The sequence below is a fragment of the Gigantopelta aegis genome, chromosome 10, assembly GCF_016097555.1.
Source record: "Gigantopelta aegis isolate Gae_Host chromosome 10, Gae_host_genome, whole genome shotgun sequence".
Taxonomy (NCBI): Eukaryota; Metazoa; Mollusca; class Gastropoda; order Neomphalida; family Peltospiridae; genus Gigantopelta; species Gigantopelta aegis.
This window is the reverse complement of record NC_054708.1, coordinates 89,679,786-89,704,216: the sequence shown is the minus strand read 5'-3', so window position 1 is coordinate 89,704,216 and position 24,431 is coordinate 89,679,786. Positions and strand designations below refer to the sequence as shown.

At 35.5% G+C, this 24,431-nt stretch overlaps 2 protein-coding genes across 2 annotated transcripts in view; both read right to left on the bottom strand.

Annotated features, from left to right (window-relative positions):
• LOC121383901 overlaps window positions 1–24,431 on the bottom strand; it is a 167,786-nt gene that overhangs the window by 110,939 nt on the left and 32,416 nt on the right. The window contains exon 4 of the mRNA XM_041513999.1: window positions 22,607–22,765. Within this exon, the coding sequence (XP_041369933.1) occupies window positions 22,607–22,765 (159 nt within the window). The remainder of the gene's footprint in view (window positions 1–22,606; window positions 22,766–24,431) is intronic.
• On the bottom strand, window positions 4,720–6,766 carry LOC121382615. The gene is made up of 2 exons (XM_041512140.1): window positions 6,558–6,766; window positions 4,720–6,203 (listed from the first exon to the last, which is right to left on the bottom strand). Exons 1-2 carry the CDS (start codon window positions 6,764–6,766, stop codon window positions 5,213–5,215), a joined length of 1,200 nt encoding a protein of 399 aa, XP_041368074.1. The 3' UTR covers window positions 4,720–5,212.

The following is a 24,431-nucleotide window of genomic DNA, read 5'->3' as shown; positions in this document are numbered from 1 at the left end:
TAATTAATTAAAACATGTTAGTTTGTTTGTGTCCTGTCATTGATGGACTTTGATGTTAGGAGTTCACGCCTGGTGTTAAATTAATGTTAAATTAATGTTAAACATTCAATGTCTACTCAGTCAGTGGGAATTATCCTTAACGGCGTACTACCTAAACTGAAGTTAAATTGTATGGAGAAGGTGCTTTGATTTGCTTTTGTGGACTACAGAGAAATATTACACCTCTATAGTTCTGTTATATTTTATAGAAAACATGTTGGCTATAATTCTGACAAAATTTCAATTCACGGTCATGAGGGCAACATGGTCAAATTCAAGGTCAAAGTGAAGGTCCAAAGATCATCACACTTTAACTTGCATCTATGAAAAATAAATAATGGCAGATTTGGAATCCTTGGGCAATTTCCATTCAAGAGATGTCATTCCCATCAAGATTCGACCAGTGGTTACTTATTTATGGACATTCAAATATAGGGCCCCACCGCCCAATTTTGGTTGATTTTTGCCAAAATGGGCGGGCTGTAGCACCTAAACCGCTGGTCCGATTGAGCTTAACTTTGAAAATTAAACTTTTTCAGCCAAAACCACTCTAGAAACAAATTTCCAGACAAATCTGTGGGGTGAAATTAAAAATTAATCTTTTTGGGGGTGATTTGACACAGAATGACCCAAAAGCCCGAACCATCCCTGGCAACAGAGGTGTATCAGCGAGAACAGTCCGACGATGTCTACGCATCTATGGCATCCGTGCAAGACACCCAGCCAGAAGGCCAATCCTGATGCCAGAACATCGACATCTCCAGTGGTGCAGACAACACCTGCGATGGACAGCATGTGACTGGAGACGTGTCCTCTTCACTGATGAATCCGTTTCCTTCTCCACAGATCTGACGGCAGGACACGTCTACAGACGTCAAGGTGAACGTTACGTCACGCCATGTGTTCTTGATGGGGATACAATTTTAACACTTCATGTTTTTCATTTAAAAACCATGCATTACAATCATTGTTGGATTTTCAAATAGACAAAATGGCGGCATTCCTTTGTGTGATAAAATCTCTTTATATATGTTAATGCATGTGCATAGACATTTCATTTAGTGAATACAACTATACTAAAAGTTCAAACTAGTGCTGATTATAGTTATTTTGTCAAACAAAGGTTTGGTGTTGTTGTTTACATTTAAATATTATAAGTAATTAGTAGCAATTAATTAAAATATACTTGTGGTTTCCCTCTGTTACCAACAAACATGATTTTTCTTTCTTTTTTTATGTCAAGGCAAATTTTTAAAGTTTTTAAATCCATATGATCAATTAATAGCTTGGAAGTATTAATCAGTTATAATTTTTAATAAATATAATTTTGATCATTGTGACTAGCTGTCCCTCCATTTCTGGCAATGGAGGAACATTTGTGCCATTGTACATTAAAACAGTTTATGCGATAAAACCAACTTGAATAGCATCATATATATATATATATGTATTTTGATTAAATGAACTAAAATAATTTATGTAATGTTCATCAACTTCTGCAATTCACAAACACTGGAAGTCTTTAGATATCACCTTACAAAGGGATTACATAGCTCCACTAATAGAGGTATTTCACATTCCACTGCGCATGTGCCCGTTGCTGGGTAATTCGAGGACGCAAATCGCGAGATCTCGTGAGATCTCGCCAAAATAGCCCTACTTGCAAATTGGGGGGCAAAGCAATCATGCTGCAATGGGAGGCCATGACCATTGTTCAATTATTAACTGTTCCAATCGCAGAAGTCCGGGAAATTCGTTATCCTTTCATCGATATCCAGCCAATGCATATCGGAAACGTATGTGGGTAATCGCTTCACGTAGAAATGAAAAAGATTTTAATGTTACTGCAAACACGAGGGTTTGTTCGGCACATTTTGTAGGTGGGAAGCCAGTGAACGACAAGAAACATGTGGACTATATACCCACCCTGAATATGGGACGGGAAATTGTCACAACACCTAGGATAACAAAAACAAGTAACAAGTGCAAGGAATGGTCGGATTTAATTAAAAAAGGTGAACGACGTCAACTGGGCGTGACGGAACCAAATAAAAGGAGCAAAAAAAACCTCTTTGTGTCAGAGATTCCAGAGATTGCAAATGAAGTTGTCTGTGAGTGTGATGAGAGTGACGAGGTAAGATTATAGATACACACACACACACACACACACACACACACACACAGGATAGTGTCATACAATGTAATATATATATATATACATATACATATACATATACATATAATGATATATATATATATATATATATATACATATACATATACATATGATATATATATATACATACATATATATATATACACACACACACAAATTTTCTCTACCACCCCATGTAATTAAAAATAAAATGGAATGGAAAACCAGATATACAGACATGCTATCACTTTTATGCAATTTAACTCTTTCTTCCCCTACCTTTCCCCTACCCTCAATTTTAAAATTTGGAGTGAAAAGCCCAACAGAATCAAACAGAAATAAAATATGTACCATTACTGATGGAGGAAAGAAAAGTTCCCAATGGGTGGGCTACTACAAAATATTAGGATGGCCAGTAATGTATACATATATTCATATTCTAAAAAAAAGAAAACATAAATAAATTTTAAAACAGCAAACAGATTTTATTATATAAAGCATGAGAAGTATCAGCAAAAATGGTAGCAACAATGAAATATGTAAGGTCAAACATGATTAACAACTGATTATACATCTGAAAATAGTTCAAGCTGAAACTCTAATAAAACATCATTACTTAAGCATTTATAATAGAATAGATCAACCACAGTCTGTGTGTGTGTACATATATATCATGGTGTCAGATATTTGTTTTTTCATCTAATGACAGTTGACCGGATAGGTTGATAACAAAATGACAATTTAAACAAATATAGTTGTTCAGTATCTATATTTTACTTTAGAAAATGAGATTGAATCTTTAACGAAGGACACTGTGCTTTGTACACTGCTATCAACCTAAAAGTTTAGATAAATGAGTTTTCATTTAGCTAGTTGAATTTGTAAATTTTTAACTAAGATATCTCAGTTGTTTCCAAAACATTTTAAAATTAATTATTATTATTTTTTATTTTCTTTGCAGTGTGATGTCTCTTTGATTCAGACGGATGAAGAGATATTCAAGATAGACATTAGTGACCATACCTACTCAAAAAATCCCAGTTTTCTGCCATCATATACCAAAAGAGGAACACAATACAGCATCCCTACTAAATCAGTTGCTGTTCAAGCATCAACTAGTGTTTCAAGTGTTGGGGTTCAGTCTGGCCCTTTTATTTGTGCAAAATGTTCCAATGGTGGTGAATTAACTGTTCAAGAGAAACAACAACAAGCCTATATAAATACACTTAAAAGACATATTTGTAGATTGGAAACACAAATTTCATCTACACCAAGTTTCACAATATCTGCTCTACTGACTGATGATAAGTCAGTTCTATTTTGGACTGGTTTGCCCTGTCTTTCAGTGTTTGAATCTTTATTTACATATTTAGAACCAAAAGCACAAAGGTTACAGTATGACAGGGGGAAGAAAGTAACTTCACGGTATGCAACTACTGCAAAACCAGGCTGTAGTAGAAAATTTGATGTTAAACATGAATTCTTTGCTGTGTTGGTGAGACTAAAAGTAGGGTTATTTGTAAAAGATATTTCTCAACGTATGGGCATGTCTGAAGGTCAATTCTCAAAAATGTTTTCAACATGGGTTCGTTTCTTACGGTTAGAATTGGAAAGTTTGACAAGATTTCCATCTCTGCAGGAAGTGAAAGAACATATGCCTACACAGTTTAGTAAATATCCAAATACTCGTATTATTATTGACTGCACAGAACTATACATACATAAACCATCGGCTTTGAAGGCCCAGAGAGAAACTTGGTCAAATTATAAAAACAACAATACATACAAAAGTCTTGTTGGTATAACACCAGATGGCACAGTTGTCTTTGTTTCCAAACTGTATGGAGGGTCTGCTTCTGACAAATTTATTACAAAAACCTGTGGAATTATAGACAAACTACAACCAGGAGACAATGTGATGGCAGACAGAGGGTTTGATATTGCGGATCTGTTGAGTGTGAAAAATGTGGAATTGAATATCCCACCTTTCCGTCAAAGTAAAGACCATCAGTTAACTAGTCAACAGGTTGAGGAGACTCGCCGCATTGCGGAGGTTAGAATACATGTTGAAAGAGCCATTCAAAGAATCAAAACATTCCATATACTTGATGGCACTATGCCTTTAACTCTACACAATTTGGCAGATGACATATTCAAAATTTACCGGCCTCGGTGGCGTCGTGGCAGGCCATCGGTCTACAGGCTGGTAGGTACTGGGTTCGGATCCCAGTCGAGGCATGGGATTTTTAATCCAGATACCGACTCCAAACCCTGAGTGAGTGCTCCGCAAGGCTCAATGGGTAGGTGTAAACCACTTGCACCGACCAGTGATCCATAACTGGTTCAACAAAGGCCATGGTTTGTGCTATCCTGCCTGTGGGAAGCGCAAATAAAAGATCCCTTGCTGCCTGTCGTAAAGAAGAGTAGCCTATGTGGCGACAGCGGGTTTCCTCTAAAAACAGTGTCAGAATGACCATATGTTTGACGTCCAATAGCCGATGATAAGATTAAAAATCAATGTGCTCTAGTGGCGTCGTTAAATAAAACAAACTTTACTTATTCAAAATTTGTTGTTTTTTGACAAATTTCCAAACCCCTATAATTAAGTGTTGAAGCTGATGAAGTCATACAGAATCTAATATGTAGTATTTAACAAGTTTAACTACCAATGTACCATTATAAGTTGGTACTATTAATGTGCATTAACTAGAGTTTACTCTCTATTTAGTTATACATATTATTTAAATTATTAATTTAGATAACAACTGAACATGTAATAAATTAAATACAAGTTGGTAATGTTCACATATTTATACCACAAGACCATAATAGATGTATATAAGTCAATATGTACATTATGGTGTGAAACAAGTCAATATGTACATTTTTGTGAAACAAACTGTGTACTTTTGGAAACCCTGTCCTACAAAACCTACAAAAGCACTTTCATATATATTAACATTAAATAGCAGCTATAGCAGGCAGTTCATGTGCAAATATTACCCTTCAAGCATGTGTTTATGTTTGTAAAATCAAGGGCTTATTTCCAAATTTAATACATGGGTATACAATTTCTGGTAGCATGATTGTTTTGTAAAAGTGTGACAGTTTACTGACCATTTTACCCCAGAGTATGGCATCAAATGTAATGGTTTCAACCAAAATGTCCTGTCCTGTACATAAAACAAAATCACATTCATGAATGCCATATATGGCCATCTGTCCTTGAATCTGTGTGTGGTACATATGCTTTTTGTTTAACACAACTTGATTATTTTCATCTGTAACCAAACATGGCAAGGTTTTTGCTGCTTCCATAATAGTTGGTGTATCCCAGGTTGAATGTGGATTTTTCACTTCAACTAGTACTTGACCTCTTGAAGACTCTGACAGTCTATCAGCTGAAGCTCCTAAAAAATGAAAATCTTTACACACTTTAAAGCCTACTTTAGACACAACAACATGTGGATAGGTCTTTTCCATGTGTAGCTTGTACCGTCTGGCTGCATCATCTTCTTTCGTCAAACCAAATTCCATTGCCTTGGTACTAGTACCATGTGTGTACTTGAGAAGTCTTTTTAACAGATTAGTTGGATCTGTAGTACTTCTCCTGTTTGTTACTGCATGGAAATTTGAAGCAGTAATCCTCTTTTCTCGTACACTATGCCACAAAGTACACATTGATTGTTCTTTTGTTTTAGTTTCAATATCACTAATTTCATCATCTGAAAGTTCCATTGTTTTTAAAAATGTTTCACAAGCAGTTTCAATTTGAAATAGGGATGGTGGATGACAGAATAATAGTTGTAGTCCATTATCCAACACATCAGTGACAGGTATGACTTCCTTTGGGGGAAGTCCATACTTAGAAAACCCACTGTGTGGTATACTTTTAAATAATGCTTTGTGTAAATCGTCCCTCGCCTTGCTGTTCATAACCTGGTCTTCTTGATGACGAGGATCTTGGTAATCTTTTGCTGAACGAGGTTTTGGTTTATTATGTTGTGGTCTGAAAAAAAAAAAAAATATTCAATTAATATGTTGTATATAATGTTCAATTTAATCAGACATGCTGTAGATATATTGAAGAATTAGGAACTCTTAGGACTTAGGATTACACACTTATTGAAATATTGTATGTGCATTTGTAAATTAATGTGTAACAGAAAAATGCAAATTATATAAATACAAACAAACACAATATACATGTATATATAATAACACACACACAGTAATGTGTGAGACTTGTTATCTTTTTAATGGCATTTAAATTCAGAATGAATTGTTCTGTGTTGTTATTACAAGTTTAATCAACTAGTATGAACATTCAAAGATATTAAATACATGTGTATTATAGGTTTACCTGTAAATGATGATTTTGTTAATAGTTTTGGGCTCCACATGTCGCTTTGCTGGCTGGTTCCATCTTTGCAGTTTATCTGTGCATGTTTTTCCTTCAGGTATACTGTTCAGTCCCTGTGCCACATAATCCTCTAAGGCAAACAGCAAAGCAGCTACATGGTTACATGCTTCACCTTGCCTGAAAAAATTATAAATCCAGTTGTGATACATGTGTGGTGATATATATGTAACTATATTATTTACAGCAACTTGGCATTTATTTAAATGCTAAATAATTTAAAATTAATGCATTTATGTTTTAATACCTCAAAAACAGATGTATTTTTTTTAATAAATAAAATGTTTCTAAGCATGATTAGTCCACCTTATTATTTGTGTGTGAAATTAATGACATGGTTCAGATAACTACAGAGAACAATAGTTTCAATTATTCAGTCTACCACAACTAGTTGAGGTGTTTGTTGCTTGAAGTCACAAATATTTAGTAGGGGTTGTACAAGTATGTAGGTGTTTATGTGAGTATATGAGTAAAGGTACAATCTTCAATATAACAAATATATGTTACTCCAAAATAAATGGTTTATTTATAGATTTTTTTAAGCATAAAGTATGTATACTTGTGTGTGTTTGTACTAATTACACGTAACAATAACTGTAATTAGACAAGTAACTGGTTTTAACCCATAAGGAAAGAAGCAGCTCACATTTCCTTCATAAACAAAAGATTTAATTAATCATGTTACTGTATGTTTTGTTTGTTGAATATGGTCTTTTTTTTTCTCCAGTTGATCTCGAACCATGAGGTTGTGTTCCGAGAACGTGGCGATTTCTCTCCCCCCCACCCTAGGGGCTGTGCTTTGTTCGCTTGGGCCTTTGTCCAAGTATCGGATTGAGCACAACGGAGACTCGGCGACCGTGACGTTGTACTACGGAAACGAGAAGAGGAAACGCGCAATGAGTAGAAGAAGGAGGAGGCGCCCTAAGTCTACACAGGGTGAGCCTAACTTGGCGGCTCAACCGCCAGGGGCGGCTCCACCTGTTCCGAAGAGGACGAGACGCGGAACGGTGCAGGGTGATCCAAACCCGGTGGCTCAACCACCGGGGGCGGTTCATTCTGCTTTACCGGATACGCCCACTCGACCGAAGCACTCGCCAGGAACCATCCAGGGGGGGCCAAAGCTGTCAGCTCAACTGACAGTGGAGGCTCCTCCTGTTGAGGGAACCACACTGATGGACACGGGACACGTGGTCGTTCTCGACCCACCGGAAAGTCCACCACCACCTCCGGTTGCTGTTGTTGGAACGGAGATCCTGGACTCTCGTCTGTGATAAGCTCCCAGCGAAGTATAGAGAAGCGGTCATCGGGGACTTCACCGACCCTCAACAACTTAAGGGACCCTGGTCAAATAAGGAATGGCGCCAACTTCCGTCTGGACAAGGGAAGTACCAGATCCGGGGGTCCCCTCGCTCCAAACAACTTTATGTGACAGCGCAGCAGGACGGGCTGTACAGACAAGGACTCCTGAAGCCAGAGATGCCCAACGCGACCATTCATCGAATCTTAAAGCTGGTATTGCGGGACATCTACTCAGGAGCCCTTGAACGTAACACCGAGTATCTGATGGAAGGACTCCCCAACTTCTCACCTGATCAGCCCATCAACTCACCATGAGTCCTGCTGCGCCAACCTTAACTAGGACAGGTAACCTCCTTTTTGGGCTTAGTTGGACTTTAAATACTTTTCGATCGAGTTCAAAATTCCTATGTTTATTTTTTTATAAATAGTCCAACGCAATTTACTTTGGCGCCCGTTCAATTGCTCAAATCACCTTAAAACCTTTTCGGCCGAGCAGTCTAACTTATTTTTGGGTTTAAATTCTTAGTCCGGACATGATGTTAGGTGCAGGTATTCTCCGTAGATGTTAGGTTTTTCTAGTTTGACCCGAAGGAATCGAAATTTAGCCTGTCAGAACATGGCCCATTTTCGGTGTCTACTAGTCGGTCCGCGCAGTCGCTGGACACAACTAAATTCTTATTCCAAAATCTGCCCACCTCAAACTTATCCCCCACCCTTTTCTGTCCTGGACTTAGTCACTGGCAAAGGCCAGAGATTATGCCCAGGACAGACATGCTTGAAACCTTCGTGGTATATGAGCATGTAAATAAATATTGGAATGGAATGTTGAATATGGTGTGTGGCCATGTTGTCAGTGTTCAGTCAGAGATGTCTGCAACAAAGGTGTAAATACTCTGGCTCTAAATGGTATCACTACAAAGACTTGCTGAACAAACAAGTTATTGCCAATGTTTGTAATGCATCTGTGGGGGAGGGGCACCTACTACCCCTTGATCTGGACCTGCATTGTTTTGAGAGGTGTTTTTTCAATTATATTGTGTGTGTACATAAGCATACAGGCTCCCATTTTTGTAGGTGGGGGGGGGGGGGGGGCAGGCTGAATAACATTTATGTATATTAACATTATGCTTTATGTGTACATACATACAGAAACAATTATATATACATATATAATTATATGTTTGTGTTTGTGTGTGTGTGTGTATATATATATATATATATATATATATATATACACACACATACATATACACACACATACATATACATATATATATATATATATATATATACATACACAGTACAAATATATATATATATATATATATATCTTTATACATACATACTATACTGAGACACACATACGCCCTGATTTTGACATGGGGGGGGGGGGGTATTTACAATATTTATGCATGCATGTGTTTCCAGTAAACAAATTATATATAATTTTATATATACATACATACATACATACACACGGTATACTGACACGCACACACATGCCCAGATTTTGAGTAGGGGGGGGGAGGTATTTATAATATTTATGCATGCGTTTCCAGTAAATAATAAAATATGATAAATAATTGAAAGAAACTTACCCTGCTACACACTCGCATGATCCTCCTAGAACTTCTCCTTCTTCATTCATACACACATTGAAATCGTATACCTTTTTAGCCATCGATGCCATAACCTGTGCTCTGCAGGTAAACAAAATTCCACGACAGATAGCATGGTCTTTTACGGTCGTGGACATAAGACGTTGCACATATCCATCAGAGAAATATTTATAACTTTTCAAACTTTTAAACGCTCGTATGGAATCTCTGTCAAATGTTTTGTTTGTACTTTTTACGAGATAGTCTTTTAATCTGGCGTTATCAAAACCCTCGGGTACGAGTCGCAGAGACTTTGTCCAAGTTGTTGCACTGCTTTTGAACCATTCCGCTGTAAATTTCAGCGGACCGTTTTCTACGGCCATTATACCATCTAATTCGAAATATGTACATGTTAGTTGCCAAAGTTTAAAGTCTCTTACGAAGCTACTCAAGTCGCCCATAACAACCTGTCTGTCACGCCCCCCAACTTGTAAATAGACTAGTTTCAGTCTATTTTGTCAAGGGACGTTACTCTTCGCGCGCATGCGCAATAGGAATGTGAAATACCTCTATTGGGGCAATAAAATGTCTATAGGAGAATGGGAGTTGTCACCTGATCACTTTGTACCTGTCTTATCAAAAGGATGTGTATCTCTACTTCTAGCAGACTGGGAGTAATTAATTTACTTCACACAGTGCTAATTAAAAGCCCAAGGGAAATGGGGCAGTTGTAATGACTGACATTTTAAACAGTAACATGAAAAATATTTGTTAGCTTTTATGTTTGCTTAATACACACATTAATTTTTATAAGCCCAATCATTGCATGTTAATATCATTTACATTAAACTGTTCTAAAGTCAAAATACCTATTGTTTGTTCAGAAAAATAAAGATGCTACAGAGAACACCAAAAGAAAAACCTAGAGTCATCATATTTTTTGCAAAATGCACAATTAAAAAGGATGTTTTCATTTATTCCCCAGTTATAATGTATCTCCAGATACATACATGTTGTAATGGTTCATGTACTGAACAAATCAGTCTGACTGATGTTTTATTAAAGTTGATCATCGATCAGCTTTAATATCCTCAACATGTACATACAAATACATGAAACTTATGGAAACATAATCAGTTGAATCAGAGAAATTTATAAACAGTTATTTGCATGATTCTTTCTAGTAGTTTCCAGAACTTAAGAGATTAAAAATATATGTATTTTCTGGTTTCTTCTTAATTAAAATTAAAGTTCAACATTGAACATTTCAAAGTCTGTTTTAATAAAACAAAATAACGTTTATCCTAAAGATTTGATTGAATATTTTTTTTAAACTATTATTTTTAGAAGTAAAATTTAAAATTTAACTGAAAGTTTGTTTTTTCCTGAAGTTTTGATTCCCCACATCTGAAACTTAGTAGGCTGTGATTCTCTAACTTAGTCTTTAAAAACTAATAGAAAGAACTAAATGTTTACATTAAACAATTGCTAATTGCATAGCAGATCTATTCAGACTATATAAAATATTTTTTTCTTTTAAATTTTTTTCAGAATCCCATCTGAATGTTGGATGACATATATCAAGATGGCACTGAACAGGACATAACTGAAAAAAAGGGATGTGAGAGAATCCAATCTAACATTTAAAAATAAATATACATTTATATTATGTATAAAATATTTCTTTGCATATACTGTTCAGATATACATGTATTAGTGGGTCACTTCGGGAAGAATGAAACACCACTTTGTGAAGACTATTGTGCTTCAATTTTTATGTCTTGCTGACAGTTTATAGATAGGGTGTGGAAGTGCTGTCATACTGTACTGGTGACATAAGAACAATAACTTTTTAAATCAATTATTTGAATTAAATGGGTCATGGGAATTTCCATGGTATTCATGGATTGTGAACCTGTTGTTTCACTCTTCTTTTTTCTTTTCTTTTCTTTTTCTTGACAAAACATTTGTTACCAGTTGGTAGCTTGACCAAAATTGGTGTCCATTTCTGTGGGTGCAGATATAGGGTCAGTCGCATTAATACAGAAATTACCTGAGAATATTGAAATTTGGCCTCCAGGGACAGATTGCTGCCTAATTTCATTTGTTTAATGATGTCACCAGAGCACTGATTAGTTCATCACTGGCTACTGGATGTAAAAAATTAAATTGATAATTAATTCTGACCCATAGTCTTCAGAGGACGCTCTCTACATGTTTCAAAAGCAGCAAGTCATCTTTTATATGATCTTACCTCAGACAGGACAGAACATACCACAACCTTTGATATTCACTTATATTTCACTTACACAGCGTTTTTGTAAAATATCAGTGAATCACTTATACTTCACTTATACAGCAATGTTTGTAAATATCAGTGAATCACTTATACTTTACCTATACTTTACTTATACAACAGTTTCTGTTAAATATCAGTGAATGACTTATACTTCACTTATACTTCACTTATAGTGGGTTTTTTTGTAAAATATCAGTGAATCACTTATACTTCACTTATACAGCAATGTTTGTAAATATCAATGAATCACTTATACTTCACCTATACTTTACTTATACAACAGTTTCTGTTAAATATCAGTGAATGACTTATACTTCACTTATACTTCACTTATAGTGGGGGTTTTTGTAAAATATCAGTGAATCACTTATACTTCACTTATACAGCAATGTTTGTAAATATCAGTGAATCACTTATACTTCACTTATATTTCACTTATACAGCATTTTTTGTAAAATATCAGTGAATCACTTATACTTCACTATACAGCAATGTTTGTAAATATCAGTGAATCACTTGTACTTTACTTATACAGCAGTTTGTGTTAAATATCAGTAAATCACTTGTACTTCACTTATAAGTCACTTATATATATCTAACACTTCTGTTAAATATAAGCGAATGACTTACACTTCACTTATATATATGGTTAACACTTCACTTATATGTCACATATACTTTGTATAAGTGATACCTCATTTGCATACAAAATCCTAATCGTTTACTTATAAGTCACTTATACTTGAAAAGTATTAACGACTTATACTTCACTTATAAGTGAAAAATATAAGTCATTTCGGTAAGGGCATGTGTGTGTGTGTGTGTGTGTGTATATATATATATATATATATATATAGCATTCAAAAGAAGCACTTGTCCGTTTGTCCCGACAAGTGAAAATTTACTCGGACAAGCATAATTTACCTTAGTGGTTATCCGGCAGACAAGTAAAATATTTTTTTTACAAACCAGTATCATAATTTTTAGCAATTTGTTGTACTTAAAAAAATTAATTGGAAAAAAAACAACGAAATCAGCTGTGTCTCATCGCAAAATGTTATACAAATATCGTGGTTTTCAGTTAAATAAACATGGTCTTAATAACATAATAGTCTTAGCTCGTGAATATTTAGAATACCTCTGAGTTGGTGAGTTCTGAATTCCCCACTCAGAACATCTCGGCTGAAATAAATAATATACTTGATCGACAAATTATATTCTATACCTGAAAAAGGGGAATTTTTTTTTATTGTTTTGTCATTTTAGTTTAACAAGAAGCAATTGGCTGTTTACCACAAATGTGAAAATGAGCTTTCCTTTGATTTTTGTGAATTACTGATTACATTATCGGTAATGTGATAAAACGAAAACCTGTTAGACGGATTAATCTAAGATTAAAAATATATTACTTAACATTTATTATTTTATTATTTAGGTGTAAGTTATATTTACATATATATCTGCAGTGAATTAAAAATAATTTTGTATGACAAAACAAAATTACGATCCGTGAAAAGGCGGGATACGTCTGATCACGTGGTTTATTGTTGATTTGAAAATAACAGACCCGTTCTATATAAATAAATGTAAAAATATGGCTTGTCTCCCCACCATAGAGGTTGTGTCCATCCCCCACTTCAGATATTGTTCCTATCTATGAGCCTAAATAAGCATCTATGCCGTAACGCTGTCAAGAGCCGTTCATAACTTGTAGCGGTAGGTCAAATGGCGTGAACATTACAAAATGTTGAGGGAGGGAGACTGGTTGGGTAATTATTGAATTAACAATGTCACGTGAATGTCAATGTCCCAACCTACACTATCAATTGAAGTAATTGTAGGTCTACGTTTCACAAGTTATTTAAAAAAAAATAATAATAATACGAGTTGGTAGTGCACACTGGAGATGCTTGGGTCGTAGTTCATGAACCACCTCCTTGGAACCAGTGGGTTTTTCCCCATCTCAACTATCCTAATCATGTCCGTTGTACATTATAATTAAATTCAAGACAAATTGATCCTATATCTGTTTAGCTGCATGTTCATCAAACCATGTAACAATGGAAAGGTATATATATATATATATATATATATATATACACGTGTTAACGTTACGTGTGTTACATGGGGTAGGAGATGAATGTTTTACCCAACAAACATGTCTTTAAGTAATAAATTGTACAAAACCATCTAAATACAGTCAATGGGAACTCTGCTACTGTCTGTATACATGTATTGAAGTATTTATTTATATATTTATGTACTGGTTTTACACTTAACATTAGAATATTTAGAGTTGGGAATTTAGTTATGGAAGCAGCTCTATAAATGTATCTTCTTTTGTGTCTTCCTAAACAATGTAATTCATCTGCAAAATAATGATCAGATTAGCCTACTATTAAAATGTAAAACATAACATTTTGTGCAAACGCTGCAATAGCCAATGAAATTTACCAATTGCCTTCTTATTTTGACAAGTTTGATGTAAGATTTTTTAAAAGGAGGTTCAGGATGCACTGACTGGAAAATTAGTACTACAAGTATGAGTGAGTGTAAACAGGCAATATTATTTGAGTGATATTTGCCACTGAAAAAAAGGTGGGTGGTGCTAACCCCCTCTAAATCCACCCCTGAGAACAGAATACTTAACTTTTCTGCTAAAAACATTATCAACAGTCACTAAAACAAAATGAAGTAAAACAAATAAAATTTGTTTGCAATACAAGCTAATGTTCAGTTTCTCAAATCAGACATGTAACACATGTAAAAAATTTATGTAACACACGTAACACTGCATTTTAATGATTTGGAAAACAAATGTCCGAGTAATGAGATTATTCGTTTCTGATAACCCCTGCACGTGCTGTAACCTCACCGTGGTGCAGGGGTGTAACATTCTCTGTGAGAATGGCCAATACAGCACAAATTGAAATTTTGAGTAAAAGTCAGCATCTATCCGTGATATTTGTATTTTTGCAGTTCTTTACACTGTTTTTATTTAAATCTTGAATTTTTATATTGATGTTGATCATCACCTTATTTGTTTGCATTATCATAGTTTGACACCCAATAGCCGATGTATTTTTCGTGCTGGGGTGTCGTTAAACATTCATTCATTCTTTTCTGATAAATATTAACTTACATTTTGGTGATTAAAAGCAACACACAAAATTTTATTATCATTTGTAAACTCACAGAATTTTGGCAACTTCCAAATCGGATAGAAAAATGTCTGTCGTGCAAATGTAACACACGTAACACAATCAAATCTAAGCCATTACAAATATGTTTGAAATTTAGCCAATGTTTCTTGTTTTATTTTGTGAAGTACTAAAGTGGGATTATTACTAATCAGTAGGTTATATCAGGAGCCCTTTCATAAAATTCTAATTTACAAACATTTTCACCCAAAGTGAGTCTGAAGTGTAACATGTACACGTAACGTGGAATGAGCCATAATTGGTTTCACTCGCCTTAGCATTTTGATGAGTGCGATTTTTCACTCACCTAAGTAGCATTTTGATGAGTGCGATTTTTCACTCACCTAAGTAGCATTTTGTTGAGTGCGATTTTTCACTCACTTAAGTAGCATTTTGATGAGTGCGATTTTTTCACTCACCTAAGTAGCATTTTGATGAGTGCAATTTTTCACTCACCTTAGCATTTTGATGAGTGCCATTTTTCACTCGCCTAAGCGTTTTGAGGTGTGCGATTTTTCACTCACCTTTGTTTTTTTCAAAAGCCATGCAAGGACATGGTTAATACTTTTCAAGTATAAGTGACTTATAAGTAAGCGATTACGATTTTGTATGCAAATGAGGTATCACTTATACTAAGTATATGTGACATATAGGTGAAGTATTAACCATATATATAAGTCATTCGCTTATATTTAACAGAAGTGTTAGATAAGTGATTCAACGATATTTAACAGAAATTGCTGTATAAGTGAAATATAAGTGAAGTATAAGTGATTCACCAATATTTAACAGAAACTGCTGTATAAGTGAAGTATAGGTGAAATATAAGTGAAGTATAAGTGATTCACTGATATTTCACAAAAAATGCTGTATAAGTGAAATATAAGTGAAGTATAAAGTGAGTCACTGATATTTTACAAGAAACGCTGTATAAGTGAAGTATAAGTGAAATATAAGTGAAGTATAGGTGATTCACTGATATTTACAAACATTGCTGTATAAGTGAAGTATAAGTGATTCACTGATATTTTACAAAAAAATATGTATAAGTGAAATACATGCATAAGTGATTCACATATATTTGACAGATACTGCTGTATAAGTGAAATATAAGTGATTCACTGATATTTGACAGATACTGCTGTATAAGTGAAATATAAGTGATTCACTGATATTTGACAGATACTGCTGTATAAGTGAAATATAAGCTAAGTATAAGATAGTAAGTGATTCATTACATTTCACAAAAATTGCTGTATAAGTGAAATATAAGTGAATATCAAAGGCTGTGGTATGTTCTGTCCTGTCTGAGGTAAGATCATATAAAAGATGACTTTCTGCTTTTGAAACATGTAGAGAGCTTCCTCTGAAGACTATGGGTTAGAATTAATGATCAATTTAATTGTTTATATCCAGTAGCCAGTGATGAACTAATCAGTGCTCTGGTGGCACCATTAAGCAAATAAAATTGGGCAGCAATCTGTCCCTGGAGGCCAATTCAATATTCTCAGGTAATTACTGTATTAATGCCACTGACCCCATCTCCACCCACGGAAATGGACACAAAGTTTGGTCAAGCTACCAACCCGTAACAAATGTTTTGTCAAAAAAGGAAAAAGAAAAGAAAAAACAAGGGTGAAACAACAGGTTCAAAATCCATGAATACCATGGGAATTCCTTGGACCCATTTAAATAAATAATTATTTTAAAAAGTTATTGTTCTTATGTCACCGGTACAGTATGACAGCACTTCCACATCTGTAAACAGTCAGCAAAACAAAAATTGAAACACAATAGTCTTAACAAAGTGGTGTTTTATTCTTTCCGAAGTGATCCACTAATACATGTATATCTGAACAGTATATGCAAAGAAATATTTTATAAATAATATAAATGTATATTTAGTTTCAAATGTTAGATTGGATTCTCTCACATCCCTTTTCTTCAGTTATGTCCTGTTCAGTGCCATCTTGATATGTCATCCAACATTCAGATGGGATTCTGCAAAACAAAAACAAACAATTTTTTTTAATATAGTCTGGATAGATCGATCTGCTATGTAATTAGCAATTGGTTAATGTAAACATTTAGTTCTTTCATTTAGTTTTTAAAGACCAAGTTATAGAATCATAGCCTACCAAGTTTCAGGTGTGGGGAATCAAAACTTAAGGAAAAAACAAACTAAAAGTTACTTTCAGTTAAATTTTCAATTTTACTTTTCAAAGTAATAGTTTAAAAAACTATTCAATCAAATCTCTAGGATAAATTGTTTTTGTAATAAAACAGACTTTGAACTATTCAATGTTAATCTTTAATTTTAGTTAAGAAGAAACCAAAAAATAAAATATATATATACTGTAAATCATGAAATTAATGCGAGCAAGTAATTAATGCGAAAAATGCGGCGAACACATCGACGCAATAATAACTTGACGCATTTTGTTTAGTCTCATTCCCAATACAAAAAATGTGCAGGATTTTACTATAATACTTCTAAATAAAATAAAACTTTTATAATATAAAGATGAAACAAAATACAAAAACTATTTTTGTTAAATGTCGTTTTGTGAATACTTCAAGAATCTTACTTTCATTTCGATGTTGCCATTCTATTTTCACTTTCCTGGAATATCATAGCGGTTATATCATACACATTATACAGTGATGTTCCAAATGTTTTGTTTTTAAAAAGTTCATTTTGCGATGTGAGTATTTTTCAAATTTTCTTACACTTCTGGATTACTGTATACATTTAAACTGTTTTGAACATTTGTAAAATTAACATCAACAAATTTTATTACTAAATATATTCCTTTAAAAATGAAACAGTAGAAAATTATATAACCGCAACCAACAATCCGTGCATATTTCTTCAAACCATTTGGCTCTACTCTATACATGGCATTTTAAGTTAGACTGGTCGCAAGTTGTCACTGTTGCAATATATCGCATTTGTTAACGTCTATTCCTGTGCTGCGCATCAAGTGTATAAAATCAGTCTAAAACATTTGTTAGAATAATACGTCTGCGTTCGCGTGAAATATTGTGCCCTGCAATAGCGACCCGTTTACCTTTTATTCCTACTGGTGGATTAATTAGAAGCAATCACCACACAAAAGTGCGAGGCATACCCTTAACAATAAGGTGTAGTTATACTAATTACACTACTTTAAGTAATTAGGGCTTCCTGGTCGACCCACCATGCGATTAGCTTCAGATTATGTAGTAGCTGTCAAAACAACTACTGACTTCTTTTCACATGAAAGATGAAGCCCAAACAATATAATAAGAACACAACTGTGGTTTTTATGTGATGTGGACTTTTGCCCGACGCATTAATAAAAATACGCATTTTTGTTCACTCATGTACGGACGCAATAATATCATGACGCATTAATTAGTAACAACAAGTAATTAGTGACAACAATTTCGTTGGCTGCTAGCGCACACCAACCCGACAAGACGATCGAGTTGGCATTATTGCTGACTAGACCAATGGGCTGATTATGTTGGAAGGATGGTGCCCTCAGACAAGGGAAGATTTAGCTAATGATCTATCACAATGAGCTGATCATGTTGGAAGGACGGTGCCCTCGTACGAGGGAAGATTTACCTAATGGTCTATCACAATGAGCTGACATGATGTTGGAAGGACAGTGTCCTCGTACAAGGGAAGATTTATCTAATGATCTATCACAATGAGCTGACATGATGTTGGAAGGACGGTGCCCTCGTACGAGGGAAGATTTAGCTAATGGTCTATCACAATGAGCTGACATCATGGAATCCAGGTGAAAAACCCCTTCGGTCAAAACCCCCTCGGTCAAAACCCCCTCCAGTCAAAACCCCCTGCAATAAATAGTCAGACGGTCAAAACCCCCTCTTATTATTATTGTTTGGTATTTATAGTGGTAAAGTTGGTAAAATATTAACATAGATGAATAATTGTTTTAATCTCTTTTGAATAATTATCTGAAATATATTTATTTATGTTTTTATTTAGTGTATGTTACACTACATAGACTTTAGGCTTTCAGTGAAGCTACTCATAGACTTAGAATTGTAGTTTTTACAAAATGTTTGATCTTAGAGATAGATGTAATTGGGAAGCCTAGGAAAACTACTTATATAATATAATAGTATAATGAAAGAACTTGATAGTAATTTGCAATATAAGGAAAGAACATGATAGTAATTAGCAACAACAACAACAACAGCTTGATCTTGGCTAGCTGCTGCAGGGATTAATGTAATTGGGAGCCTTGAGAAATCCTTTAAATAATATAATGAACGAATTTGATAGTAATTAGCAATCTCTGTTACTTATGTGATCTTAGCTATTGAAGGGATCTTAGCTATTGATGGGATTAATGATTGAGCAGTTATTTTTGAACATGAAAGTAGAGTACATGCAGCAAATGTCACATGGGATGCTACAAGAAAATGGTTAGGGTCTGGTCTATTAATCATTCATTCTGTGAACAACCATGGAAGTGATACAAAATCACAAGGGTGGTCAAAAGCTTCTGCATGAAGGATATATGTATACCAAAAAGAACAAGTCTAAGTCTACAGTGCGATGGGAATGCTCCAACAGGGCTTCCTTTTCTTGCAAGGGAGCAGTGACCACAGATATTGAGATCCAGACAGAGATACACACTGTCCAACACACTCATGATCCCAATCCCGACTCTGTTGCAGCTAGTAGGCTGAAAAACACCATGAAGAACATAAGTGGTACATCGCGGGGTACGCCAACCCAGATAGTCGTGGATACTACAGCAACTGCTACAACTGATATTCGTGCTGCTCTAGGCAACCCAGAAGTTGTGAAACGTACACTACGTCGGGAGTGTGCCAAGCATCTTCCTAAAAATCCACAATCACTTCAAGACTTAATCATTGAGGATCAGTGGATTACGACTGGAGGTGATGATCCACAAATGTTTTTGATCTATGACAATGGTGTGGATTCGCCCAGCCGTATGTTAGTGTTTGCGACTGAAGAGGGACTAACGCATCTGGCTCGTTCGGATGTCTGGTACATGGATGGAACATTTAACTCTGCTCCGCTCCTGTTCCATCAACTGTTTGTCATTCGTGCGCCGCTCAGAGATTCATCGATCAGCTGTGTCTATGCATTTCTCTCAAACAAGAGCCAATCCACATATGAAGAACTGTTACAATCCATCGAGAATAAGTGTCAGGTGCTTGGTTTTCAATTAGATCCATCAACTGTGATCACCGACTACGAGTTAGCCATCATCAACGCTGTCAGTTCAACGTTCGGCCCACACACTAGAAGTCATGGCTGCTTTTATCACCTGACACAGAGCACGTGGAGGAAGATTCAGAGTCTGGGACTTGTACATTTGTATCGGGAGAACAGTGACGTAAAACTTTTCTGTGGCATGTTGGATGGTTTGGCATTTTTGCCAACAGGTGATGTTGTGTCCGGTATCCAATACTTGAGGGAAAACACACCAGAAGGACTTGAACCACTAATCGACTACTTCGATAACACATACGTCTCTGGTCAGTTTCGCCGTATCCAGCTACCAACACAACCAAACGGCATTGTTCCACCCATCAGGATGCGTCGATCGCCTCCAACATTTTCTCCAGAACTCTGGAATGTCCATGACATCACACTAACTAATGGATCTCGAACCAACAACGTGTGTGAAGGCTGGAATAATGCCTTTGCCAAGCTTATCGGACATGCTCACCCAACCATCTGGCGTGCATGGCATCCACACTGTTACTGCGAGACAACAGGGGTGAGCCCCCAGCAAAACGTGTTCGCCGTAAAACAGTCAAATTGCAGTCTAAGCTCTTGAATTTGTGCACAGCCCGCCGAGATGGTGCTAAGTCAATGGAGGATACTCTCAAAGGCATCGGACACTGCATCAGATGGAAATAGATCTAAATGCGATCTAATGGATTATGACTTATACAAAAGTCTATGCAATCAAATGTTATAATATGCAAGTGTGAATAAATATTTTGGGTATTAATTATTTTGTCATTTCTTATAATTATTTCCTAAATAAGGGGGTTTTGACTGGAGGGGGTTTTGACTGGAGGGGGTTTAGACTGAGGGGGTTTTGACCGAGGGGGTTTTGACCGGAGGGGGTTTTGACCGGTCACCGACATCATGTTGGAAGGACGGTGCCCTCGTACGAGGGAAGATTTACCTAATGGTCTATCACAATGAGCCGACATGATGTTGGAAGGACGGTGCCCTCGTACGAGGGAAGATTTAGCTAATGGTCTATCACAATGAGCCGACATCATGTTGGAAGGACGGTACCCTCGTACGAGGGAAGATTTAGCTAATGATCTATCACAATGAGCCGACATCATGTTGGAAGGACGGTGCCCTCGTACGAGGGAGGTTTTAGCTAATGATCTATCACAACGACTTGACATCATGTTGGAAAGACGGTGCCCTCGTACGAGGGAAGATTTAGCTAATGATCTATCACAATGACTTGACATCATGTTGGAAGGACGGTGCCCTCATACGAGGGAAGATTTAGCTAATGATCTATCACAACGAGCTGATCATGTTGGAAGGACGGTGCCCTCATACGAGGGAAGATTTACCTAATGATCTATCACAATGAGCTGACATCATGTTGGAAGGACTGTCCTCGTACGAGGGAAGATTTAGCTAATGATCTATCACAATGAGCTGATCATGTTGGAAGGACGGTGCCCTCGTACGAGGGAAGATTTACCTAATGATCTATCACAATGAGCTGACATCATGTTGGAAGGACAGTGTCCTCGTACAAGGGAAGATTTACCTAATGATCTATCACAATGAGCTGACATCATGTTGGAAGGACGGTGCCCTCGTACAAGGGAAGATTTAGCTAATGATCTATCACAATGAGCTGATATCATGTTGGAAGAATCGTGCCCTCGTACAAGGGAAGATTTAGCTAATGGTCTATCACAATGAGCTGATATGATGTTGGAATGACGGTGCACTCGTACAAGGGAAGATTTAGCTAATGATCTATCATAATGAACTGATATCATGTTGGAAGGACGGTGTCCTCGTGCAAGGGAAGTTTTAGCTAATGATTGGCTGCCGGGGCGTTTTTATCAGATCTATGGATATGGAGGAATGTACCTGCAAATAAGATGGCAAGAAATGATAAATATTTTAAGTTTCTTAAATAGATCTACAAAATAAAAGAATGACCAAATACTTCATACTTACTGTAACAGACATTAAATAGCGACTGGAACTTTGAACCTTTATTTACTCTTACAAGGTGGGAGTGTCACACCTGTTCACTCCTTTTTATTATGAAACTTTGAACACTTTAGTCATAATAGAATGTTACATTTAACACTGTAATTAAAACATTTCTCTACGGTTTGTTGTAAAGTTTCACTGTATGTTTTGGACGGCAAATTTTATTTCAAAGCATGGGATTTTATGCTGTATAAATTGTTTGCATGTTAGATGGTGTAAATGTCATTGCAATGACAGTCATTGTAAAGAGGTCTGATTGTAATGTCAAAATAAGATTCATATATTCATGACAGATCATTTTCAGATTGACTTTTGTAAATTACCTATAAAATGATCTTCACGATTCTTCTCCGTCACTTTCTTCATTTCATTATATTCCGCTAGATTAAAAATAGTAGCTAACTTTGAATCAACACTTGAACAAATCTGTTGTGCTCTAGGTGCCATATTTCTTGGCTTCGAAGTGATCTGCACATCAGGATCTGAAAGAAAGGCCAAGAAATAAACCTTAAAACAGATGTATGGCGATGTTATAAATGAATAAGAATTCCATGCAATTAAATGTCTTCCCTACCATAAACTTATTCAACATCTCAATATATGTTTAAACAAAAAAGAATCAATACAAGTTTGAAATATATTTCATTAAACAAAATGAAATCAAACTTTTAATTTGATTACTTTTTCATTTCTTTCACATGCAATGTGATGAAGATCCCTAGGTGCAATTATAAACCAACATTCAGTGATGTAGGACTTGCAGTTTGTGAGACAACATTCAACGTTCAGCTAAAGAAAAATATTTTATTTTAAAATGAGAATGAAGGTTTTTTTACACATGAACTGTGATAAACATCTATACATGTAGTTGAATCTATAAACCGTTTTTCACTGATCTAGGACTTGTAGGTTGTGACAAATCGAGCAACATTTGGATAAATGCAAATATTTACACTGCTGTTGTAAAAGTAATACAGCACCTATAAAAACACTTTTTTATTATCACCTAAAGGGCAATTTAAAATACATGTACACCAAAATAGCAGAATAGCAGAATGTTCCAGCAGTGCAGCACATACATATAATTGTGGTGCACTGGCTGGAATGAGAAATAGCCCAATGGGCCCACTTGACGGGGATCGAGCCTAGAGCGACCAAGCATCAGTCCAGTACCTCTGGGCTACATCCCACCCCCAGAACGACAAGAAACTGTTAAAAAGGTCTTGTGGATTATATTGTAGATTCAACATTTCTATAGAAAACATTTAGTGAATACTCATTGTGATATGTATGCCTCTCAGTTCATGATTATTATATATATGTCTATATTTTGTGTGGACCGACTTTCAAACAAGCCCACCTGCACTTTAATATAGGCCCAACTGTGATAATAATAATCATAATATAATATCTGCAAGAATCCACTTAATCTAGACTTTTTTTTAAACAAGAACTTTATCAAAAGTGTTTATGTATTTATCAAGTGTTCATTTATAAATGTTTGTGGTATATATTATCTTTGCTTTTTATTGGAATTAATAACCAATGATTATAGAACGATGTCCAGTTCCACATATTTAATACATTATTTTACTAAAAAACAAAACTGGGTAGGGTGGTTCTATGTTCATGATCTCATATAATTGAACTTAGTTTTCCAGCATGTAGCTTATTCAATTGAGGTAATGGCAAACTGTTCTCAGCACACATTTCAACTACATATATCTGTCCAGAATAGCGGTTTATAATGGCTATAGATATATATATTTGTAAGTGAGAGAGAGGTCACTGTATTACTTCCCACCGAGCCACTGAAACTCACTTAGAATGGGAGCTGGTACCTTGATACAAACCCAGTACCTGCCAGTTTACGTCTGATGATCAGATAGATATTCTTTCCTTCTTTATTATTGTTGAATGAAGATTGTGAAATAGGTTACAGTAATATACTGTTCAAAATACGTAGGGGATATATAACATAATGTAACAGAGATGTATTAATATTTATTGTAATAATAATTAATGGTAAAACACAAGAACTCACGTGACAAGGGATAGGCATTAAAGATTCTAGCCAGGATAGTGAGGTAGGTTCGGAGGAGATACAGGGGTGATGCTTGTCAATTTAATGTGGTCAATAATTGCACT

Bases quoted from the DNA above. Each gene is read 5' to 3' on its own strand.
- LOC121382615 (XM_041512140.1), bottom strand. From the start codon at position 6,766: ATGTATCACAACTGGATTTATAATTTTTTCAGGCAAGGTGAAGCATGT. The intron at 6,204-6,557 runs GTAAACCTATAA...TTTTTTTTTCAG, and splicing joins AACAAAATCATCATTTACAG to ACCACAACATAATAAACCAA.